The sequence below is a fragment of the Epinephelus lanceolatus genome, chromosome 1, assembly GCF_041903045.1.
Source record: "Epinephelus lanceolatus isolate andai-2023 chromosome 1, ASM4190304v1, whole genome shotgun sequence".
Lineage (NCBI taxonomy): Eukaryota > Metazoa > Chordata > Actinopteri > Perciformes > Serranidae > Epinephelus > Epinephelus lanceolatus.
Genome location: NC_135734.1, coordinates 5991916 through 6015782, shown reverse-complemented (window position 1 = coordinate 6015782; position 23867 = coordinate 5991916). Strand labels below are relative to the sequence as shown.

The 23867-nt window shown below is 41.6% G+C and overlaps 1 protein-coding gene across 4 annotated transcripts in view; it reads left to right on the top strand.

Annotated features, from left to right (window-relative positions):
• setd5 (SET domain containing 5) overlaps window positions 1-15969 on the top strand; it is a 49692-nt gene extending 33723 nt beyond the window's left edge. For 2 of the 4 annotated variants that reach the window (XM_033627814.2, XM_033627810.2), the window contains exons 12-25: window positions 131-380; window positions 616-699; window positions 866-1027; window positions 1130-1507; window positions 1643-1903; window positions 4733-4850; window positions 5834-6063; window positions 7823-7879; window positions 8228-8713; window positions 9114-9206; window positions 12651-12937; window positions 13062-13183; window positions 14209-14297; window positions 14397-15969. In XM_033627814.2, coding sequence (XP_033483705.1) covers window positions 131-380; window positions 616-699; window positions 866-1027; window positions 1130-1507; window positions 1643-1903; window positions 4733-4850; window positions 5834-6063; window positions 7823-7879; window positions 8228-8713; window positions 9114-9206; window positions 12651-12937; window positions 13062-13183; window positions 14209-14297; window positions 14397-14969 — 3190 coding nt within the window. In that variant the 3' untranslated portion in view covers window positions 14970-15969. The remainder of the gene's footprint in view (window positions 1-130; window positions 381-615; window positions 700-865; window positions 1028-1129; window positions 1508-1642; window positions 1904-4732; window positions 4851-5833; window positions 6064-7822; window positions 7880-8227; window positions 8714-9113; window positions 9207-12650; window positions 12938-13061; window positions 13184-14208; window positions 14298-14396) is intronic. The other 2 variants (XM_033627815.2, XM_033627816.2) reach the window with 2 other exon arrangements.
• Window positions 15970-23867: the final 7898 nt, after the last annotated feature.

Genomic DNA, 23867 nt, shown 5'->3' with positions numbered 1-23867 from the left:
CATCATAAATATTAATGCAACACATGTTGGTATAAGGTGCAAAGCTTGTTGCTGCTGCAGAGTATCTTGTGTTCCATCCTTTGGCAATTTCTCCAGTGTCATCATCTCCTCTCTCTCAACAAACCAACAGTAATTACAAAGTGGACTGCGCCTGCCATAAGGGCAACCAGAACTGCCCGGTGCAGAAGCACAACCTGAGCCCCAGGGAGAGCTTACTCAGTACCCCCTCCCTGCCACCCCCCTCTCCCCTGGTGGGTGCTGAGACTCGACGGAGAAAAGCCCGCAGGAGAGAGCTGGAGAGCTGCCACACTGGTGACAGCAACCAGACCCTGGACCAGCACCAGGAGGCCAAAGAACTACAGGGGACCAGTGACACAGAGGTGTCTGTCTGTCTGTCTGTCTGTCTGTGACCAGTTAAGACTACTTTTTAACAAAAATATCAGTCCAATGAGGCCTTAGATTTAATTTCATCAAAAATTAAATATCACTGCAAATGTGAAAGGTGTTCTAAAAACTAGTTTGCTGTTTTAAAAAACACCTATATCCACCAAACATGGCTTGTATTTCCATGTGGGTAGGATGTTTTCCTCATGTGCTGCCTGTCTGTGCATTTAGGAGAGACTGCTGGATGAGCTGAAGGTGGAAGAGGGAGAGGAAGGAGAGGTGGATGAAAATGGTGTTGCCATCTCCAGTAAAAGAGTATGATATTTGAACTGTTCACCATTACAGCTATTTTACTTATCTAGCATGTTTCTCCTAAGTAGTTTTGTTGTCTGTGACGATGGATTCCAGCAAAATGTTTCAGGTAATTCTCTGACATTGCCTTTGTCACTCCCCCCTTGTGTCTGTGCCTTGTTACATGTAGAATTGTAACAGCTTGGAAAGGAGGCGCAGGAGAGTTGGAGGAGCAGAGGTGAAGGAGGAGGGTGTTGAAAGTGAGGATGGGGCAGGAAACCCCTGTGGAAACACTCCCATACCCCACAACACTGGAGTGGGGGTCAGCACACGACGCACCACATATGTCATGGTCAGTAACAAAAATCAGGTCACTTCGTCCCTATCTGTTAATCTTGCCTTTTTTTTGGTGTTGCTTATATTTGATTTATTCTTTTCATACGTTCTCTTTCAGGAAGCACCGTCTATTGAAGAAAAGACCTTATTACCCAACCTCTCTGCTCCAATTGCTCCCCCGAAACCTGCTCGACCTACCAAGCCTCGGCCCAAAAGTCGGATATCTCGCTACCGGTCAAGTTCATCCCAGCGTGCCCGGCGGCAGCGCCAAGCCCTCGCCCAGCAAGCAGCAGCAGCTGCTGCGGCTGCAGCAATGGCAGCGACACCATCATCAGCTGATCAGGGCGCTTCTCTGGATGAAGAGGGATCTCAGGGCCCATATGGTGCTGAACATGGCCATGGAGAGAGTGGTCCAGGGGGTCATCTCCTAGAAGGAGAAGGCCAGGGTCTGAACTGCATAAATAGAGGCAACATGCGCTACCCCAAGACCAAGAAGGTTAGAGGACATTAGAATTTATAAATCTGTAGGACTTAGCTGTTCTATGGTTGAGTTGAGCATTCTTAATCATATTTATTTTGTATATTCCTAGCAAATGCTCAGTTGTTTAATAATGTATGTCTTTGCTCTCAGTACCTGGTGACAGAGTGGTTGAATGACAAGGTCCCTGGAGGGGAGAAGGTCCACCAAGAGGTGCCCGTTGAGCGCCCACTGCGGATAACCACTGACCCAACGGTGCTGGCCACCACCCTCAACATGCTGCCAGGCCTCTCCCACTCATCGCTCATCTGCACCACACCCAGACACTACGTCCGCTTCGGTTCCCCCTTCAACCCTGAGAGACGCCGACCCCGTCCACTACAAATGGACGGCACTTATGGCTGCTACAAGAAGGTGAGAGATCCCACAAGGTGTTCTAAATAGATGGAGTATGTGAATATGAAATATTAAATGAATGTTGCCATCCTTAGTAAATTCACATGGAGTGCTAGTGTTGTGAGTTTGTCTGCAGTTTCTTAAAGGGGAGCTACGACCAGTTCTCAAAATTTGACTTGAGGGAATTACTTAAAATTTGCCACAAACATTCACTTGGATTCATTTAATTTCATTTCATTTATTACTTTTGACCCTCCCCGGGGTATAAGGGGCAGACAAAAAAAAATAACATTAACAAATCAGAACAGGCAGCAGCCAATGCACAACAAAATAAATAAAACAGAATTTGTATACATACATACAAGTCAAAGCAAATCAAGAGAAACTATTCAGGATTTTCTTTAAAAGTTTCAACAAATTTGACAAGACCTTTACTTTTCGAGATGACATTAACTTTTGAAACTTATAAATATTTGGATTTGCTCTATAGAACTGTCCGACCAACTCTCTTCTCTCTTTATCAAAAAAAGAACACACAAGTACATAATGATATTCGTCTCCTCGATTGCCAGTCAAACAAAGAGTACATTTCCGGGGGACATTTTCACGATCATACCTGCGCTCAGAGATAGGTAACTTGTGATTTTCACACCGAAACTTAGACAAACAACTCTTTCGGCAGGTCTTAACATAATCAGATAAGGTTCAGAAGTGAAATCAGTTTTAAACAATTTATAACTATCACATAAAGGGTTACTTTGTAATTTCTCATGCCATCTCTGTAGTTCCATGTCAGATAATCTACGTTCAATCATTAATTTTAAATATTTAGGGTTCATCCGTCCAGCGTCATGCCATAAGTACGATAAACCACAATCATCAAGAATATTTTTAACTTTGGAAATCCATTTACACTGAAAAATATTGTCATCATACAAAGTCTTGAAAACAATAAACACAGTCAAAGAGATTTTTGCTGTATTATGACTAATTAAATGTACCCAAAAGTTAATCATTCTCATGTTTACATTTAAATCTAAACTATTTCGACCAAATCCTCCATAAATAATACAATTTGCTGTGCGTTTATTAACATTAAGTAAACGTTTCAAGAAAGATCTGTGAAGCATTTCAATTTGGTCAAGTTTATGAAATCCCCAGACTTCACTTCCATATAAAAGAATAGGCACTATAAGCTGGTCAAATAACTCACATTGTATATCAACAGGTAACTGTAATCTAGTAACTCTGTTTTCCAAGGAGAATAAAGCTCTTTTAGCTAGTTTAACTTGCTTAGCTATTGCTTTATCAAATCGTCCATTAAAATTAAATAACGTTCCAAGATAGTCATACTCAAAAGTAACTTCTAATTTATCTGAACCAAACTTAAATTCTGGGAGTATCCGTAATTTCCCCCTAGAGAACATAACAACCTTTGTTTTGTCTGTGTTAACAGTTAAATACCAGTTTTTACAGTAAGAAGCAACTGCATTTAATGCGGTCTGTAATTCTGAAGGAGTCTCTGCCAGCACAATTGTATCATCCGCGTAAAGCAGGACATATAATTTCAGATATATCCCTATTTCACCATTCATCACATTGCGGCATTCAGTTGAGAAAAGTTGAATTCCGTTGTACCATTGACTCACATATTTTTCAAAGTCATTTAAATATAATGCAAACAATAGTGGTGATAAATTATCCCCCTGACGCACTCCTACATTACATACAAATTGTTCAGATAAATCATAACCAGCTCTAACACAAGATTTGGCATTCTCATAAATATTATGTATCACATTTAATACTCTTCCGTTTATACCAAGTGCAACTAATTTAAACCATAGTGATGACCTATCTACCAAATCAAACGCTTTTTATAATCAACAAAAGCACAATACAGTCTTTTTTTCTTATACAAGTACCATTCAACCAGTGAGTGAAGAACAAAAATATGGTCAAGGGTTGAAAAGCCTTTCCTAAACCCTGCCTGCTCTTCTCCAAGAATTCTTTCAGACTCTATATAAGCAGTTAGTCTGTAATTTATTACAGCCGTAAAAAGCTTACCAATACAACTAAGTAAAGTAATACCTCTGTAATTTTCAGGATCATCTACTGGTCCCTTGTTTTTGTATAATGGTTTTATCACTCCTAAACACCAGTCAGTGGGGACTATACCTGTTATCAGTACCAGATTAAAGAATTTTACTAAAATGTTCAGCATTTCCAAAGGGGAGTTCTTTATATATTCATTTATAACATTATCGATACCATTTGCTTTTTTATTTTTTTTTTACCATTCGCTGTATTTCTTCCAAAGTAAACAAATCATTTATGTATTCATTTGTAGGAGAGGTGACTTGTCTGAGGTCAAATTGCTGGTCTTCTGGTGTACAATTATCACTGGATTTTTGGCTGAATGCAAGGGTGAACTGATTAGACTTGGTGGTCAAATGTCAAAGGTCACTGCGACCTCACAAAACAAGTTTTTGGCAGTAACTCAAGAATTTAACTGAAAATTTTGACAAAAATTTTACACAAATACCTCATCAGATAAAATGATGAAGTGATGACGTTTTATATCCAAAAGATCAAAGGTAAACTTTACAGTGACATCATAACGTTCTCCAAAAACATTTTTTTTGGTCATTATTTAATGTCATATCTCAGGAACATAAGAGGAGACATTTGGTACTTAAGATCATCTTGTAATATGTTGAATTATATCATCCAAGCTTTTCTTCATTTATATAACTCATGTGTTTTAAACAAATGTTTCAGTTTTCTGTTTGTTTGTTGTTGTTTGTTTGTTTGTTTTAATGGGACATTACTGTTGTTTTGATACAGAGATGGATAAAGCAGGTGGAGGATGAGAGCTGTTCAGCCAGTGTGGAGGATGGCACAGAGTCCACCTCCTCCCAGCAAAGTACCAGTAGCAGATCCACCCCCAACCCCTTGTCCAGTGGTACGTACATCCCCACCTCCATCCAGATGACTCATTTACTGCTGTTTGTAAGGTGTACAGCTGGAAAAAGAGTGAACTATAGATCCAAACAAAGCAGCTGGGTGGTAGTATTATTATTACAAGTACAACTAAATGAAGGGTGCTTCCCACATGAAAGTATTTTATATTTTACTGTTGTGATTTGCCTGTTTTTATACCTTCTTTAAAGTAGAAGAGTATTCTTTCTAGGGCTGGGCGATATGGCTTTAAGAAAATATTATGATATTTTTAGGTTATATCGTGATAAATGAAATACTGTACATCCTGATATTTTGAAATCTCCTCTAAAGTACCGCAGACTTCTAAAATAAACATTATTAACCTTATGGGCCCAAACAATGCATAGTGCGTCCAAATTCACTCCTGTTCTTCTCTATAGATTTTCTCCACAGCCGTTTGTCATAGTGAGAAGCCACGCATATCACATGAAACAGCGGAACTGTAGCTTTCGGACAAGACCAAGCACTTCTTGGTAGTCCAATGTTTTCACGAGGTAAAATATGATAAAGTTACACTAAAATTATGTATAACAAAGCTTTCATACCGCTTTGCACACACATTACTCTTGGATGGATTACTCGTGAATGCAGGCTCGCACAGAAAAACATGCATTGTTTCATCTGCTCACACAGTGCAGAGAGTGATCTCAATGGGAGGAGTGTGTGTGAGGTATCATTTTTGTGAGTTTTTTTTGTGTGTGTATCTATGAGAGGGAGAAAGGCGCAGGAGAGAGCGACAGAAAGGAAAAGGTGAAGCAAGTCTCATGCCAGTGGCTTAGAAAATGACACGAGAATTTATACTTGATGCTCGTGATATAGTAATTTTATATATCACACATGGAATAAACCATGATACATTGGGTGTATTGGATACATCACCCGCCCCTAATTATGTCCTGTTTTTGCAACTCACTTGTTATTTACACCTTTCATGTTTTCAAACAGAAATCAACGCACCATTTAAGAAGCGCCGCTCCAAGTATATGCCAGAGACAACACCAGTACCCTCGGACCACCTGCTTCGCCCGCTGTCACCCATTACACCACCGCTCCCAGAGGACTCCCTACACCCGCCGTTCCACACACCCTGTGGCTCCTTGCTGCCCAACGGCTTGGCTTACTCCCCCATGCCCTCGCTGCCGGCCAGCCGCTGCAACACGCCGCTGCAGTTTGAAGTAAGGCTACAACCACATATACCCTTTTCCCACACTTGTGATGGCCCAGTTTGGTTTGGTTTGGCTCATCAGTTGAGCGTGGCAAGGATTTGCATCTTTATGACAACAGGGTTACCTGCTTGAAGGTGTGTCTTTAACTGCTGAAGGCTTATCTTGAATGATGACATTTAAAAACAGCGGGGTGATCAGCAGCTTAAGTCCCTAGTTTTTTTTTGCTGCAAGTGTTCTTCCATCTCACAGCAGGGCAGGTAAAAATATTTTACCTGTTGGAAGTGAGCTGTTTGCAGAGGTGCAGTAAGAGCCTGTTGTCTGCAGCTCTTCATTTAACATCTCACAGTGGCTGTTTCTGTTTATACCGTTCCTCCATGCAGTGTTGCAAGACCTATTTTTATTGGAGAAAAAAAGCTGCCAACAAAGTTCCACTAATTCATCAATAAACCCATTTTACTTCCGATAGGTTGTTTGTTTGTTTGTTTGTTTTTTTACAATAAACCCCCCCCCCCCCCCCTCCCCCCCATGATTTTGTTGTGTAAAAGCTTTTATTGTGAAGCAGTAAAATAAGGAAATGTTGGGTTTTCATCAGCAGTAACTAAACAAGACTCCCATACAGCTAACCAGCCAAAGTTAAACAGTAAAATAAAGCAGATCTCTAGAGTAAAAACAGGACAGAGGAGAGAAACTAAACTCCAAATCAAAGAGATTCAGTCAGAAGCTACGAAATACTGAGAGCTAAACACAGAGAGATACTTTTAAAATCATCTTCTCTCTGGTCTCCTGCACAGTCAGACATGAGTTGAGTCTCGCAATGCACAGTCTTGTTTCAAAGGGAGAAGGGGGATTGCCCGTGGTTGGCTGCAGTCGGGGAGCCGTCACCACTACCTGCCTGCAGGCGGTTGGGCGCACTTTTGGCCCTATTCCAGAGATGGTCCATCTCTGACGTGAGGTGGTGTGGTGTGGCTTTGCATGTCTGAACTGGTAATCGAAAGACAAATGAGCACGGCATAGTTTGACTCGGCCAAAGCTGGTTATGGAAAAAGGGTAATAAACACCTGGATCCACTAATACAGTTTGTGACACGTGTACACAGGGTACATGCGTATAGATCAGTGATGCATAAATTAATCATATCCATCTGAGTTTGGAAACTGCCATCAGTCTGACATGAACACAATAGAGGTAAACATCCATCTCACACAGCTCACCTACTTTAGTGTAATTATTGTTACTGAAACCCGTTCTAAATGAAAATGTCTTCTCCTGCTCAGTCTAGTCTCGTCCCTCTGTAAGGTCAGTCACCCTAGCTGGTTTGAGTTTTTATCTGAACACAGATAACCTCTTCAGAAGGGCCTTTTCTTTGTAATGAATTTGGCAGAATAGCGACTACATGGCTTGTTGCTACTCACTAGGTAGATACTAATGTATAGTATTTCCATATTAAGTAAACATTTACCTAAGAGTCAAGTCAGTTAATTCTACCTCCCCTTGAGTATATTTAGTGTTTGTAATTATTCAACATTATATTCGGGGAACGTTGTTAATCATTGAATATAAATTACTTTGTGTATGCAAATTAACCTTTTGGCGCTTGATATAATTAAATCTTCACAAGACGTGATGACAACTGCTTGACTTCAAAACCAACATACCAGTGAAACTTCATTTGCTGTTTATCTACCAAGACAGACTGTCCAAATAATAGTGAATATTTGGGGCACAAAACATGTAATTGAAGTTTCTTACAGCTTTTGCTTTTCTCTAGAACATATCATCACCTGAGGCGTCTCCTGTTCACCGACCGGAGTCCATCTCTCCTGAGGTACGTTCCCATCTCTGTGCCATGGGCAGATTTATAGCTGTGCGTTGGCTGTGTCGCTCTGCAGTTACAACTCCAAAACACTAGTTGGCAGCTGGGTTCTGTGAAGGGCTAAAACACACATTAAATGGCTTAATAGCGACAATTTCAAAAACAAGTACACAAAACTGGACACATATGCCATATCAATAGTGTCAATTTTAAGCAAAAATATAAATTCTGCTGTACTCCCTATCTCTGATGCAAACAGTTAAATGCTATCAACTGCTGACTTGTTACTCAAATTTTGTAACTAATTTCATCCTCTCTTTCGTTGTCTTCCATGTGTCTCTGTTCTGTCTCCACCTTCAGCCATGTCTTCAGACAGACTTTGACATCCCTCGGCCTCAGTTCCCAGACCTGTCGCTCCCCTCTAGCTTGGAGAGTCCCGTGGCTGTGACCTCAGATGACTTTTCCCTTCCTGGAGGGCCTTCAGGCCACGATTCCCAGGGCACATCATCTGTAGGGACCAGTTCCCTAAACCCAGTGTCCTGTCCTTCCTCAGACCTAACCTCGCAGAACAGGGAGCAGGCCTTCAGGACAGAGTTCAACCTTATATACACCTGCTCGCCCCTCAACGCAAACTTGGGGAATCCCGTGGCCACTGAACGCCACCTCTCCCAGTCAGAGGGTGGCTTTTCCCCAGCAGAGTCCTTCCACAGTTCCATAAGCGGCCAGGGACTGCTGGGAGATGTGGGCCCCGGCTCCATGTCACCCTATGGTGAGCCTCATTATGGGGGAGGCTACCCGGATAGTGGCACACCTCCTCACACCAGCAACCCACCACAAAAGAAGAAGGCAAGTTCTGCACATCTTAATGATAACAACATGAAAAATGTTTTTATAATCAGATAGTTTTTCAGCGTTTCATCTGTTCTCCTCAAGAACGAATGACTTTGAGTGTGATATGAAGAGCCAAACCTCATGATGTGCTTTCCCCCTTGCTCTGTGTTTGCTTGTTGACTTTGTCTTAAATATATCAATTAGTCCTTTGTGTCAGGTGGTCAAATCCAAAAGCAATAGGCATTTAAAAACATTTTTAACCATTTTCTGTTTCTATCTGAAATGATTTCGACTCTGTAGCTTTGACCCTTCCTCCCCCTTCCCTCCCTCCTCCTCTCCCTCAGTCCCCTTCCTCCCCTTCGTTGCTCCTTGACACTTTTTGCCAAGTCTCTCTTCCACTTTTCTTCCAAGGCAGAGGGCCAACCAGCATACCATTAGTCTGCTGACAGGGAAGCCAGATTACCAGGCTATAGCTGTAAGAAGTGAATACAAGCCAGTACAAAATATGGTGAATATTCTCCCTACAACTACATCTTTAGAAGTGTGCATGTAAATATTGTTTCTCTGCATCTGCATACAACACCCACCCCATGCTCCGACAGCTCCGCCCCCTTCCCCTCCTCCAAACCCACATTGAATTATGACTATAGATTTGAGCAGCAGTTTTGAGTTATTCTGCCATTTCAGTCAAATCCATTGAAGTGTGTAAAGGTTCATCCATTTGCCTTCAAAAAAAGAGGTCGATGGTTCATGAATACTCACCATGGTGTCGCGATGAAGCCCATGTCTCTCCGCTCTATCTCATCCATGGCTCTTTCCAAACTGATCAATGGTCCGTCCACCTCAACTGTTAGCAAGGCCAAATTTCTCAGTGCAGTTTACAGCAAAAGAAGGCAGTATCACAAGGCACCAAGGGAAAGTTCTGGGGTATGGGGTAAATTAAGGATTTGACAAATGGATGTTTCTTGGAATTCTAATTGGTTGGTTTTCCCAGTAACATGATTCATCAGTTTTCACCCGACAAATGTAATGTTAAACTGAGCTAACATGTTCATGCAGCAGGTCACATCACTTCCTGTAAATGTGACGGCAGAAATTAGGGATGCACTGATTGTCATGCTCTGAGCTGATACAATACTAATGTTTTAAATAACAATTTGGCTGATAGTGGATACTGATGTCTTTAGGTTGTTGTTTATTATGTTTTTGTTGTAATTTATTTCTCCCTTCTGTGGTAGAGAAACAAAGAAATCTCTTATTTAAAAAAAATCTTTAAATGAGCAGAAATTCAGTTATACAAATTTATAGAATTTATGGAATTTCAACTTTTTCTCACATGAAAAACGTCTTTAAAAATCACCACTTCAAAAGCTTGTTTACTATAGAGAGCTGTATTTATTCAAGTTTCCCACCAAAAACAGCACTTTACAACAAGTCATTTCAACACATTATGACATTATGATTTACCTTTGCCTAATAGTCATTTTTACTAAATAGAGTTTGAACACATCATAATGTTAGTTAGTGCCTCTGTCATGGGCCCCAGAAAGTGCACCAGGCTTTGAAGCCAAAAAGGCTTTTCCCCAGTGACTTACATGGTGAAAAGACTTCTACAAATCAGCAGATAACATTTTTTGAGAGTCACAACACCTGCAGAATGACTCGTTTCACTATCAGGATTTGTTCCATTCCATTTGTTGGTCCGATAACATTTCGGAAGAAGAAGAGCCACAAGAGTAAATTATTTTATCCCAGTTCAACTTAGGAGAGTGCGAAACTGGAAGTTAGCCGTTCAGCCTGCGGAATAAGACACTCAGCCACACTCTGTTGCACTCGGCTGCCTTAAGTCTCCAGTGTGCTTGGTTTCTGGGCCACATAGTGTGAAAGTAGTGCTAACATTCCCTGGATCATTCAGGTAATTTCTTATGCGGCAGTTGAACCACTTTAGCTTCAGATGCACTGAGCAATTCAGTGCAAAAAATGAACAGGGCCCTGTATTTGTTGCTCTATCCAGGTCTCCTAATACATCCATGCACCGGTTAGTTCTGGCAGCTAATGGCTAATGATAACTAGCTTTTCTCCTGCCGTTGTCAGCACGGACTTGTACACAATATGGCATTAGCAGGGAAACGATAGATTGCGCCTCCTGACATGTCAGTAGTGAGTTTCCTGTGTCCGTTTGTCCCAATGGTGTCCTGGGGAAGATCACTGGTTGTCCCAAACATGTTTTCTACTGTCCCTGGGATAATAATGCAACACTAGTTTGGAGCCCTGCTTTGTAGTCTGCGCAAAATTGATGTGATGTGACAAAAGGCCGATGGCAGTTAAAAAGGGTAATATCAGCCAATACAGATGTTCGGCCGATAGACCAGTGCATCCCCAGCAGAAATCAGTGGTTATAGCAATGTTGGCCCAAAACTCATCACATGAACAGATGAAATATGTGAACATTAAATACCTGCTCTTCAATAGATTCCCAATAGATATAGGTACAAATATGAATCCTCCTTACATATCCAGTGTAAAGATTCCCATTTGCAGAGGAGCTAAAAAATTAATTAGTGGTTCAGATTAATGTTTTCCAGCCAGGATAACAGATATTCATTTTCAAATTTTACTTTTGTGTATGGAATGGCATGCTGTGTGACATTCAGTCAAAAGTCAGATTTGTAGTTCTTATTTACTCTTTAAAGCTTTGATTTGAGTTCAAAATTAAGCCTGAAGTAACTCATGACTCAAGTTCAGCCAGCATTGCGTCAGCAGATCCATATAAGCAACTGATAAAGAAAAGTTAATACATTAAAGGTAAGTAATTGATTTACAAATGGACATTTTGTGGGTTAAGTATTTTAAGGCAGATAAAGCATGTTTGCGAAGTTATGTTTTTGGACGTTTTTAGATGTATTCAATATGTTCTTTTATTGCAATATATAATCAAAGCAAAGCCATGTTTGCACAGTTAAAATCTCATGTTATTCCATTTTAAATGTTAATATTCTAAAGTTTAACTAATGAACACTCCGGTTTCTTCAGACTTCAGTCATTATCAGGATACTCTTTTAAACTGGCAGCACTATATTTTTATATCATTATATTATAAATCTATGAAAAAAACTATTGTGATCATATTTTTTGCCGTATCATCCAGCCCTAGTGGCATGTCTCGCTGGAGTAATGTGTCCACCAAAGACATCAGTGATTTTTGGTGGTTAGTGGTAACCTGAGGTCCTCGTGAGGACTCCTGCACTCTCCCCTGTATGTAATATTACTGCAAAGATTCAGGCAAGAGCCATCCATGTCAGTATCTGACTGTGTGGTCCTCATCCCCCTCCCCTGCCTCTCTCATATACCCCCCTCTACTCCCACAAGCTTCTTCTGTGTCATGACAACATTAAGCTGGGATGAGTGCTCTCATTCTCATCATTAATAGTGGAGGTGTGTGTATATGTCGTGTGTGTGTGTGTGTGCTCGAATTCTCTGTATACGTTGATATGAGTGTTTGTGTAGATGTTGTTTCAGCGTGGTTGCATCATGGCGTGGTGCATTTCCAGTTGCCTGCTCTTTCGTCAAAGCTGTATGTTACTAACAGTGCATCGAGGACACACAAAGTGATCCACAGTACAAGCCTTTCTCATGACTCCAAGTATGTTAATGGAATGGAACAAAACTCGAGATGCATACAGTGTCATTTTCATGTCCGAGGTAATTTCCATGGTGATGAAGATGTGTGTTTTTTTTCTTTTTGTCGTATTGATTAGCTGTAAACACTGTTTCCAGGTGAGTCCTCTCTGGTGTGGTGCATGCAGTCTGCCCATCACTCAGTGCAGTTTTGGTGAATGATGTGATTCAGTCAGCGGCCCAGCATCAGTGTGAATGACATGCGCATCAGAGTGTGTGCCAGTCCTTTCTCAGCAGGTATTTAAAAACATTTTTCATCCCTCTACTGCCTCAGGTGTCTCTGCTGGAGTATCGCAAGAGGAAGCAGGGCAGCGGTCGTGACTCGGAGCCAGCCGCCAGCAGCTCGTCTCTGAGCGGTACCCCCACACGGCCTGGCTCCCACTATAGCCAGGACTCCCACCATCCTCACTGCCATCAGCAGATGCAGCCCCAGGTCTCCCCACACAGCTCCTTCTCTTCCTCAGCACACTCATCCTCCATCCCACAGATAGAGGAGGTCAGTCCTCCAGACCACCAGGGCTCGTCGGTGCATTCCAGACGCCAGGACAACAACAATCAGTGGTGAGAAGCCCAAAAAATGGCTCCCTATTATAGACATGTTTAAGTAAATGTCACATGAAAGTTCTTAGGTCATTTGGTGCTGATCAGAGTCAACAGATTACCTTTAGATGTCTGTGTTTCTAAGGATGGTCCCCACTACTGTTGAACGTCTAAGGGAAGGCCAGGGGGTTCGGGAGCGAGTGCTAAGAAGCATCAAGATGGAGCGCATTTACAAGAGGAGTGATGGCTCTACAGAGAAAGAATCTGGTATGACGGCATTAGAAGCCTCAGGGATCCCTGCAGAGAAGATGGGCTGACAAAGCCTTTTATGTAAAACAAGAACATACATTAAAAAAAAACTATCGATCGATATAGGTGGGGCAAATGCTATTCGTACCCTAATGTCCGTAGCCAACAATGATACTTACACCAGGGTATAAATCGACAGTGCAGCTATTTACACCCAGGTGTGCATGTATATTTGTGGGCGTGCTGGCAGCGTCACAGTATGACATTAACACGAATGGATCTATTCAACTATTCTGCTAAAGTTTATGTACACAGTGTGCATTCAGCAGTTTTACACATCCTAAAAATTTAAAATAATTTAAGTAATAAAAATAAGCCAACGTTAACTCACACGGGACTCAGACTCTAGTCTCCCTGTGGGCTTGACCTATTCATCCACAAATTGACAAATTTTCACTCAAAAAACAAAACAAAAAACACTTTTCAGACCATTATTCAGCACCATATCTCAAGAACAGAAGGGGAGACATTTGGTCAGATACTGAATTGTTGACACTAATCTTGGGTGTTCACCTTGAAACTCTGCTTATTGTATGGATCATCTGTGCTGTTGGTGGGAAGATGTGCGTGAAGCATTTCACATGGCTGTAAACTGTAAGTGTATCTTGACTGGTTCCCGGAGGCATACAACTGCAAGGCCGTAGTCCTAGTTTATTGTAAAATTACCACTTAAATCTCAGAGAATATGCAAAATTGGCTAGTACTAGCTCTAACCATCACCTCTTTGCCCCAATCCTAACAACTTCTGTACTCGATGCGTCAGTGTGACAAGTACTAGCCAATGACAGCATGCAATTGAATTCATAATGCAGTGTAGAGATGTGTGTAAATAGCCAGATAGCTGCAGCAAGACTATTCTCACCAGGGTGCAACTAGACTCTTGATAAAAGTAAACATACAGTAATGTATTTTGTGCTTTAACTTCCCTAATAATGAAATTTTTTTCCAGTGCTGGAGTTGATCTTCCTCTCTTTGTTTTTCAGATGCAGATCGATATGAGATGCAAGCAGTGTCTATGGCTTCTCCCATGAAGAGTCCACACAGATACAGTCCCTCTGTTTACTCACACCAGGTAGCCTGTTTAAAAAAGACTAACCTTTAAAAAAAACTGACAAAATTCACACTAGTGTCACATTAAAAACACGGGTGTGTGTCTTTTGTGTGTACTCAGTCATCAGAAAGCCACCGGCAGACCGACAGCCCATCGTTCCTCCAGCAAACCTCCAATTCTCCATTCCGGGGTAATTACAGTCCCTCATCAGGCCAGAGCTTCTACCCACGCCTCTCCACCTCTCATCCTGGAGTGTCCCAGGACCACCCTCCATCCTCCTACCACAGTCACACCCCCACCTCCACCTCCTCCTCAGACTCCAGGCCATCAGCGGGCTCTCTACACCAGCAGAGTGGCAGCAGTAACGTGGACGGAGGCCACGGCTACGGCAGCAGCCACTTAAAAGCAAGCCTTTTGAACAGCAGCGGCCTGGCGGGTACTCCCAACCCGGGACCGAGGGCCCACGGGCAGACTAAAATAGACTTGGGTGCCCAGGCCTCCAGAGGGGGTCAGCAGCAGGCATCTCGCAGCCTGAAGTCGGGCAGCCCGGGCCAGGTGGCGTTGCAGGCCGGCTCCAGGCTGCTGTCGGCCACCGGACCGACACACTACCCACAAAGAGGGACAAGCCTCAGTCAGTTCCAGCACTCCCCTCTTCAGGGACCCGGAGTAAGGACACAGTCAGGAAGCTTTTAGGACCTTGTTCAAGTGTGTGTGTGGATGTGTGTGTGTGTGGGGGGGGGTATGCGTGAGTGTATGTGTGAGTGTGTACGAAGCTGCGTACCTCCTCAACCCCTAAAGCTGCGGTGAAATGGGGCTCAGGGAGTTTGGGGAGGAGAAATGTACAGACCTAAGAGGAGCAAGGACTTCTTTACGGATTTCTCCTTTTCTTATTTTCTGTCTTTTCTTTCTTTATTTTCAGAAAAAAAAAACAAATTACCACATTCTGCACAAAAGTAATCATTGACTTTGGACATCATTACGGAATCGGTGGAAAAAGGATTTGGATGACACATTCTGAAAAAGAAAAAAAAAAAAAACAAGAAATCACATGTAACTTGAAATTGTCCCCAGTGTTTCCTCATGTGCCGGACTGTGCAAACAGGCTCTCTGTCGGAAAGTAAAAAAATTTCCACACAAATGTCTGTACAAAGTTATAAAAAAGCCGTACCTGTCGCCATGGTACCCAGGGTGGATAAATGCTGAGATGCATATGTAACTGAAAGCAAGAGTTGTTTTATTTTTATTTTTATTTTTTGTCAATGTTACTTTATGATTTGGCAAGTGGCCGAGTCTGTGTTGCAGTAAATAAGTGTTTGATTTGGAAGGGGGGGGGGGGGGGATGCAAGCAAAGATAACATGTTAATCATCCGTTCTAAAGATGCATTAGAGAGGCGGGGAGGAGGGGTTCTCCCTGGATAGGATCATTCCATATGATTGCCAGCTTCCTTGTTCTCTCACTAAACATTAAAAAAACAGCCCTTTTTCTCTCAAGGTTCTCCGTTGGTTCCAATGCTCTGTTTTGTCTTGGTTATCATCTGTTCTCTCATCCCCACTGGACTGTTTTGATTTCACATTAGGACTACTTCACTGTAGACCTCAGATATTGTACTTGAGACATACAGGTCTTATGATTCATGGTGCTGCATTCTTGTTTTTTTTCCAATAAATTTGAAATCCAGTTACGTTCCCCACATATGGCTGCATTCATCTTGTCATTATATCAGTTGAAATCAGTTTTATTTTTCTCCAAATTCATATTAATCATGTATTATGGTGATGTGATGCAGGAAAATAATCCAACTTTTTTCTAAGCTAAAATGTTGGGTTTGACTGTTTTTGTCCTGCAGGATTTCTTTTAAGAAAAAAACAAAACAAAATATATATATGGAAGTTTTTCTGACCAATCCTTGCATTCCGCGTGACACCAAGGAAAACCAGGGAGGGAATCTGAAGGAGTGTTTGGATTGTTTATAAAACCTAGGTTAAAAAAAAAGCTGCTACGTTCTGAGAGCTGCTTCCCCTTCCACACAATGCTGTATTTTTATTTTTCCTTTTTATTTTTCCTTACAAACTGACTGTGACGATTGTCCTGACCGCCGCAGTGGGACCTCAAACCGACGTTAAGATGACAGCTGGGGGGGGACAGAAGCGGCCCTCTCCTCCCTCTCAGACTTTTATTTTGGACCGGATGTGGGGAAAAAAACAGCCACGCTTGTGTGGAAGACTTCAAGGACCGAGGGCCCGGTCACAAGACTGGACCCCACCCACCACTACACCCACTGGCCCCTCCCTCCAGTTAACCAACACACAGAAGGGTACTCATGTTACATGAATGTTTGACAGATTGAAAAAATAAAGTTGTGACCCAAAATTAACCAGCACCTTAAAATGAATGAAATAAAGCCTAAAAGACACAATAGAACAATATGTATGATTATGTGTACTTGTATAGAAAGAAATGTGATTATAGACTTGTATGGAGAAAATATAGTACACTGAATTTATCGCATGATATTTGTTTTTAGGGTCTGAGTGACCAACTCTGTCAGATGGTTGGAAGCTAATCATTGGGTCTGTTCCTCCAAAATAACAGATTCTGCTTTCTCTTTTGTAAAGCTCATTCTATTGCTTTTGTTTTATTTTTACACAGATCATAGTAGTAACTATTTCAATTGTTCCCCTCCAAAAGGTTTAAGAAGCAAGAGATGTAATGCATTTTGATAATAAAATAATCATGATGGTAATGTCTTTTGAAAACTACCATTGTGATTTGTCATTTTAGGGACTCACTTGTATGTTTTGCACACATCACAGTCCAAGCAGGGAAGAAAAGGTTCGTCATGGTGTGGCTCCATTATCATGGTAGATTTCCAACCAACAAGCACTGTATGGGGGGAGCATAAGCACATATAGCAAGCAGGAGCAGAAACCCAACCTCAGACACGGCACACCGTGAGGACAGAAACAGAGGGCTCGGCAGGGACAGCGCACAGCGAACACAACGTCTGCGGTCATTTTGACTTGACAAGCGGACTTCACTACAAGCCGATTGGCTGTTGAAACAGGTGATGAGCTTTATATTCTAAAACCAGCCACTTGTCGTTGACTGGGGCTGCATCCCAAGTCTCTTAAAATTACTGCTAACCACCTTATCTAACTGTTTAGTCCCTCCCACTTAGGAAAACATTTAAGGAGTCAGGAGTTAGGAGTGAGGAGCGAGGATTGCTGATAAGAGACATGAGACAGCCTTACTCTGAAGCGTCACGTAAAGCGACGTCCTATTCTGGTGACGGCGGCACCTATGGGCGGCACAGCTGGATCTGCTGCATAACGGAGCCAGCGTTTGGCGTACATCCCAAGTCACATTACATGCGCTGATCAAAGCCGTAACCCCACCCCCCGCTGTCATGACTTTGGTCACACACCTTTGCATGTATTACCATTGTTATTGAGTCATTTGCCGAAGTTTGTCGCAATTATAAAGCACGGTCTGTAGCCCTGCCACTGTCACTGTGATGAGCATCATTATCATTATTATTATCATCATTATTATCACAATTATTAAATCCACTCGCCATCATTCAACAAGTCAGCTGCTGAGTGAATAAGACATCAGACCTGTCAGTCTACCTCAATATATGACATCCCTCTGTCCTTAGGACCCTCACAGCTGATAAGGAAAAACTCCCCAAAAAACCCTTTAACGGGGAAAAAAAACAGTAGAAACCACAGGAAGAGCAACTGAGGAGGGATCCCTCTTCCAGGACGGACAGACGTGCAATAGATGTCGTACAGAACAGATCAACATGATAAATTAACAGTAATCCGTATGACACAATGAGACAGAGAGAGAGAGAGAGACAGAGACAGAGACAGACAGAGAGAGACAGACACAGAGAGACAGAGCGATGCAGGACAGACGGTGACAGTAGCTTACAACAACATTAATGAAAGTAATAATATTAATTAATATTAATAGGCTAATTAATATTACCTACAAGCTATTAAACATTATTCCACTCACATGACATGCAGGACAATTAATGATGGGCAAATGTGTGTGTGTGTGTGTGTGTGTGTGTGTGTGTGTGTGTGCGTGCGTGCATGGTGTTATATCAACACGTGTGGTTCTGGACATGAGCAGCTGCACATTTAACAGCCACACATCATCGACAGTCCGCTGAACAACGCAACGGGTTGTGAATGAAATAAACTTAATAACAACATGACAGTCTTGCACGAAATATCATTAACGTTACTCTTTGTAGTCACGTAGACGTGAATTACAGCGTTTCATTGCAAAGAATGCATGTAACGGGTACACTTGCGCTATTTCTCCGCCATCTCGTTCAAATGAACCAGACGTAGGGGGCGAGTATTTATACGTCATGGCCTCAAAGCTGAAAAAGACTTCCTGTTAGGAACCTCTCGTGTTACCTTACTCATCGCACCTAACAGATCCCTCCTAACGCCTAACACTAACTCCTTACTGGCAGGAATAAGAGACATGAGACGGCCTTAAAGATGGCGGACCTCGAACGACTTCCGGTTCAAGTAAGGAGTTAGGAGTTAGCAATACACAATTAAGAGACATGGGATGCAGCCATAATGGTGGCTGAACTCTGACCTTTTGACTGACACATGAGCTAATAGGAGCTTCCATACTGTTGAAAAGGCCTCAGTAGTCAATGAGGGCCTGTGTTGAAGAAAGGCCCCGCTTTACTTTGTAAGGCCTCACAGCCAATCAGTAGCAAGCAACTAGGTCTTGTAGTAAATGACGCTCCTGACCTCAAGAGGAGGTTTGAACTCCTTCCTGGCACCATAGACTGTTATGAATATACAGAAGTGACAAACAAATGGATCCTCTGTTGCCTTGAGGAAAAACAGTCCTTATCAATCAATGTTTTCTATGTATTTCTATGTTTTTATACACAGTAAGCTCCCAAATAGACAGTTCTGTCTTAGTTGACTTGTTTTTCACTCATATTCACACATTCAGCACAGTATTTTACCCTCTTTTTTGAAAAGCACCTGGACAGAACCTTTAAAAAAGTGTAAAATATTTATTCACTGTGATATTGTAATCTACTTTGAATTTGGACAATGTGACGCATCAAGATATGATCCCATTGTGTTTTTCAGCTAATACTTAAGACATTTGTAGCATCTTTTTTCAAGAAAATGCTCAGGCGAAGATAAAAAGAGCTTTATTTTAGTACGTTGAAACTTCTATAACTCAATGGCAGGAGCACTTACAGTGATTCTGACTGTTAGGGGGGAAAATGTTACCTTTCAGATGAGAGAGTCCATGCTTATACATGTATTAAAAATGAAACAAGAACAGCTTTCAGTTTACTTTGGCTATGTCTTGGATAGGCCTTTAACCTGATTTTGACAGGACCTTTTAAAAACCCGGTCACATTTCAGTAAAATTCAGTGGAAAGCTCAGGTTTGTTTGTCGTTTAAACCTTAGAAAATACTGGGGATATTAAATGTTTCTCACAGCACCAGAATATGAAAACATCAGCTAAAATAGAACAAAACAAAAAATCTTAAGTATATGAGCGTGGCAATAAAAGAGGTCATGGGCTAAACTATAAGTTGATGGTGTGGATCCACATTCAGGATTCTCTTCTCCAGTTCATCAGATTTTATTCACCAGACGTTCTCAACTGTCTTGTCTTCATCAGGGTGGTGTCTGAGGCTGTTTCTGGTTTCCCTATATACACTGAATAAAAATATAAATGTGACACTTTTGTTTTTGATCTCATTTTGTCATGATTTGGAATAAAATATAATAATAATAACAATAATAATAATAATAATAATAATAATAATTTTTCTATGCATACAAAAGGCTGATTTCTATAGAAATTTGTTTACAAATTTGCTTAAATCTGCATTAGTGGACACTTGGCCAACATAATCCCTAATCATACCTGACAGGTGTGAGATATCAACATGCCAATTAAACAGCACCATTAGCACACAGGTGTGCCTTGGGATGGTCACAATGAAAGGCTGCTCTAAAGTGTGGAGTCTGAGACAACACAATGCACAAGTTTTGAGTTCATTTCACTACCATAAGCTGTTTCCAACATCCATGAGCCAGTCCAGGACCTCAACATCCAGCTTTATCACCTGCAAGATAGTCTGAGTCCAGCCACTGAGATTAGCTTTCCTGAGACATTTTCGGATGGTCTGTGCAGGAGCAAAAACAAGTGCTGCATTTATATTTTTGTTCAGTGTAGAATACATTGATCTGACATGCGATCATTAAACCACCACTGATACCGTATAGGCTACACCACATTTGACAATCACCCTTTTCTTCAAAAATACTAATTAAAAACATATTATTGCCCTTAGTCTTTAACAAATGGCAAGATATATGAGTATAACAACAGAGTATGACATTACACTTAACTTTTCACAATATTCTCTGAGAGGTTTTTCTTTATCTTAGAACATCAGTGGGTGAAAATACAAGTAAGCAAACTATTCTTTCAACCTAATAATTCAGACTCGTTCAAAGCACAGTGTATCCTCCATCACTTAATATTACAAACAACCCTCACTAATTTCTAAGCCCATCTGCATTTGAACTTAACACATCTATCCCTAAACTAAATTTCCTTCATCTCTCAGAGAAATCCTCTTAACATATATGTAATATAATCCAGTTGACTTCACAAAAATTATTTGGGATTAAAGTGGAATGAAAGATACTAAAATAAATGGGAATTGAGAGGGTATGTTTGTTGGTTATTGGGAGCATGTAAGTAACTTCTCATAATTCAATTAAAAATACATAAAAACAATAAAATCCCAGTAGTTTTCTGCGTACGCCGTTTATCAGCGATAACAAGAATCAAGTATTTTTTCCACTAATCCAGTACACAACTATTCCCCACTGAGCCTTTTTCCTATTTTTTGACTTTTTAAATCAAATGTTGTCTTGGTCCAGTGTTACTAATGAAGAATCAGTCCTTCCCTACTCGAGGAAAGCACTGAGAGGCTGTAAGTGTCTGTAGGTCCGGACAGTTGTTTTCCTCAGAATGATCACTAGATGTCATATTTTACCTTCTTTTTGATTTACTGCCACATGCCTGTCTATTAAGCCATGTACACATAGAGTGCTAGCTGCATTAGTGGTTTCAGTAAGCTCTGTCAACAGTGTACATCAGTTTCTTTTACTGTTGTGGTCATTCGTCTGTCCTCAGTCAGCAAAGACAAGATGCTTCTCACTGTCAGAACCCTAAAAAGCATTTCCACTGTGTTTTTTGTCCACTTGAACAGTATGCTACAGAGAAATATCATCAGTGTGGACTGTCAAACACTGTGCCAGTGTTTCTATCAGGGTCCACACTGACTAGATTGGAACACCTGTCTCTAAGTGCCTCATGGATCTGAATGAGTTCCAGAAAGCATGTGGAAAAACACATTTCGAATAAGGGGTCTTCCCACTCGCTTTGCTTTGTCCTACAGACGGCAGGCACACAGACACTAATTGAAGTGAATGACTGAACAGGTATGTTGGTGAGGAGCAGCACCGGAGGCTGCACTGATGACAGGTTGTGTGATTGGAGCAGAACGCAGAGAGCAGATGGCTGGTCTGAAGCTTGTCAGCATGTGGAAGTCTTCATTCTCACCACTCCAGATGGCCTTTATACACCGTCTACTAGCACGGCTCTGACAGAGCCAGCTACCCACGAAGACAGACAGTCTGGTAGTAAAATCAGAGCTTATTGGACAATTTTGAGTCTCAAAGTTCTTAACACACAAATATGGAAGCCCATTTCTGTCAGTATGATAAAAAAAGATTCTGTAAGTTGTATAATGGCAAACTTTCTCAAAATAATTAGAAACTTTCTCAAAAATATCTCACAATAATGACTTAGTATGTCAATATGAAGAAAATCGTTATCAAAATAATGACTTACTTACAGTATCTTAAAATAATGACGTAGTGTCCCAAAATAATGAAAAACATTTTTAAAATGAGTTAATATCTCAAAATAATAAGCTTTTTTAAAAACATGACTTAGTCTCTCAAAATGAGTTAGTGAAATCCAATACAGTCATTCATTACTTTGATTAAATTCTCAATATTTTAAGATAAATAAGTAATTATCTTGAGATTAGTAAGTCTTCATTTCAAGATACTAACTTATTATTTTGAGGAAGCGTGTCATCACTTCAAGAGGAGGCGCAGAAGTCCCACTGAGGATCCTGCCCACAGTGTGTGGACAGTGAAGAACGGGCAAGTCTGGTCTTCATCTCATGCTGAGACGCTGCGCTACATTCAGGCACCCACCAGCATGATGCCAGGGCCCACAGGATATGCCATATCAGGAATCCACATGTGGCATCCTCTTTTGACCTTTTTTCACTCCTGATATGATCCAGCTGATTTTGCAAATGACAGACCTACATGGGAGACATTCAGTGTCAGGATGGAGTGATGTGGATGCAACAGAGATTCAAGCGTATATGAGACTTCTCATCCTGGCAGGTATGTACCGGTCCAATGGGGAATCTACCCGCAGCCTGTGGGATGACCAGAGTGGGAGACCAGTCTTCAGGGCCACCATGTCCCACAAACGAATTTCAAATGATAAGCGCCAGCCTCCGATTCGATGACCGACTTAGCTGTCCTTCTCGACACAAGGAGGACAAGCTTTCTGTTTTCCGGAATATGTGGGACAAGTGGACACAGCACCTCCCACTCCTGTTCAATCCAGGGGACGACATCTGTGTTGATGAGCAGCCTGTACCCTTCAGAGCCCAATGAAAATTCCGGCAGTACATGCCCAGCAAGCCAGCGAAGTACTGGCTGAAAATCTTGGTCACACTGACGTTGCCACATCATATGCCTGGAGGTGCCAGGTATACACTGGAAAAGCCACTGGTTGAGCTCCGCAGATGGGCCAGGAAAAGCGAGTCATCCTGTACATGACTTGAGGGGCTCAAGGGTGTCACACTTGTGACATTTTTTTCACTTCCTACTCACTTGCCCAGGAGCTTCTGAGGAAGAAAGTGGCCCTGGTAGGGACCATCAGGGCAAACAAGCCTGAGCTTCCACCCAAACTAAAGCAGACAAAGGGGAGAGCTGTCTTCTCATCTCTGTTTGAATTCACAACCACCACCATAGCAGTGAGCTACATCCCGCGGCAGGGAAGAAATGTCCTCCTACTGAACACCAAACACTGGGAGCCAGCTATACATTTGGATGACACTAATGATTCTAAAACTAATGTTAGCCAAATTGATGCACACTGCACTTTCACCAATCAAGCCCATATAGCACTGGAGAAACTGGAAAGCGAAGCCTACCGCAAGCAGTGGTGGTGGTGGCCAGGGTACAAGGCCAGATCCAGAATTTCTCATGATGCCATCATGTGGGCACGCTGATGATGGCCTTGTAGCTGAAACACGTCTGTTTCCGTTAATTTTTGCCCATTTTAAATAAGTGAAATTTTCTATAAGGTGTTCTGCTTGTTTTCAGGTGGGACCCAACAAACCTGATAGACATTTCTGAGTAGTACAGCCAGAGAATGCTTCCAACCACCATAAATGTAAAGTGTTTAG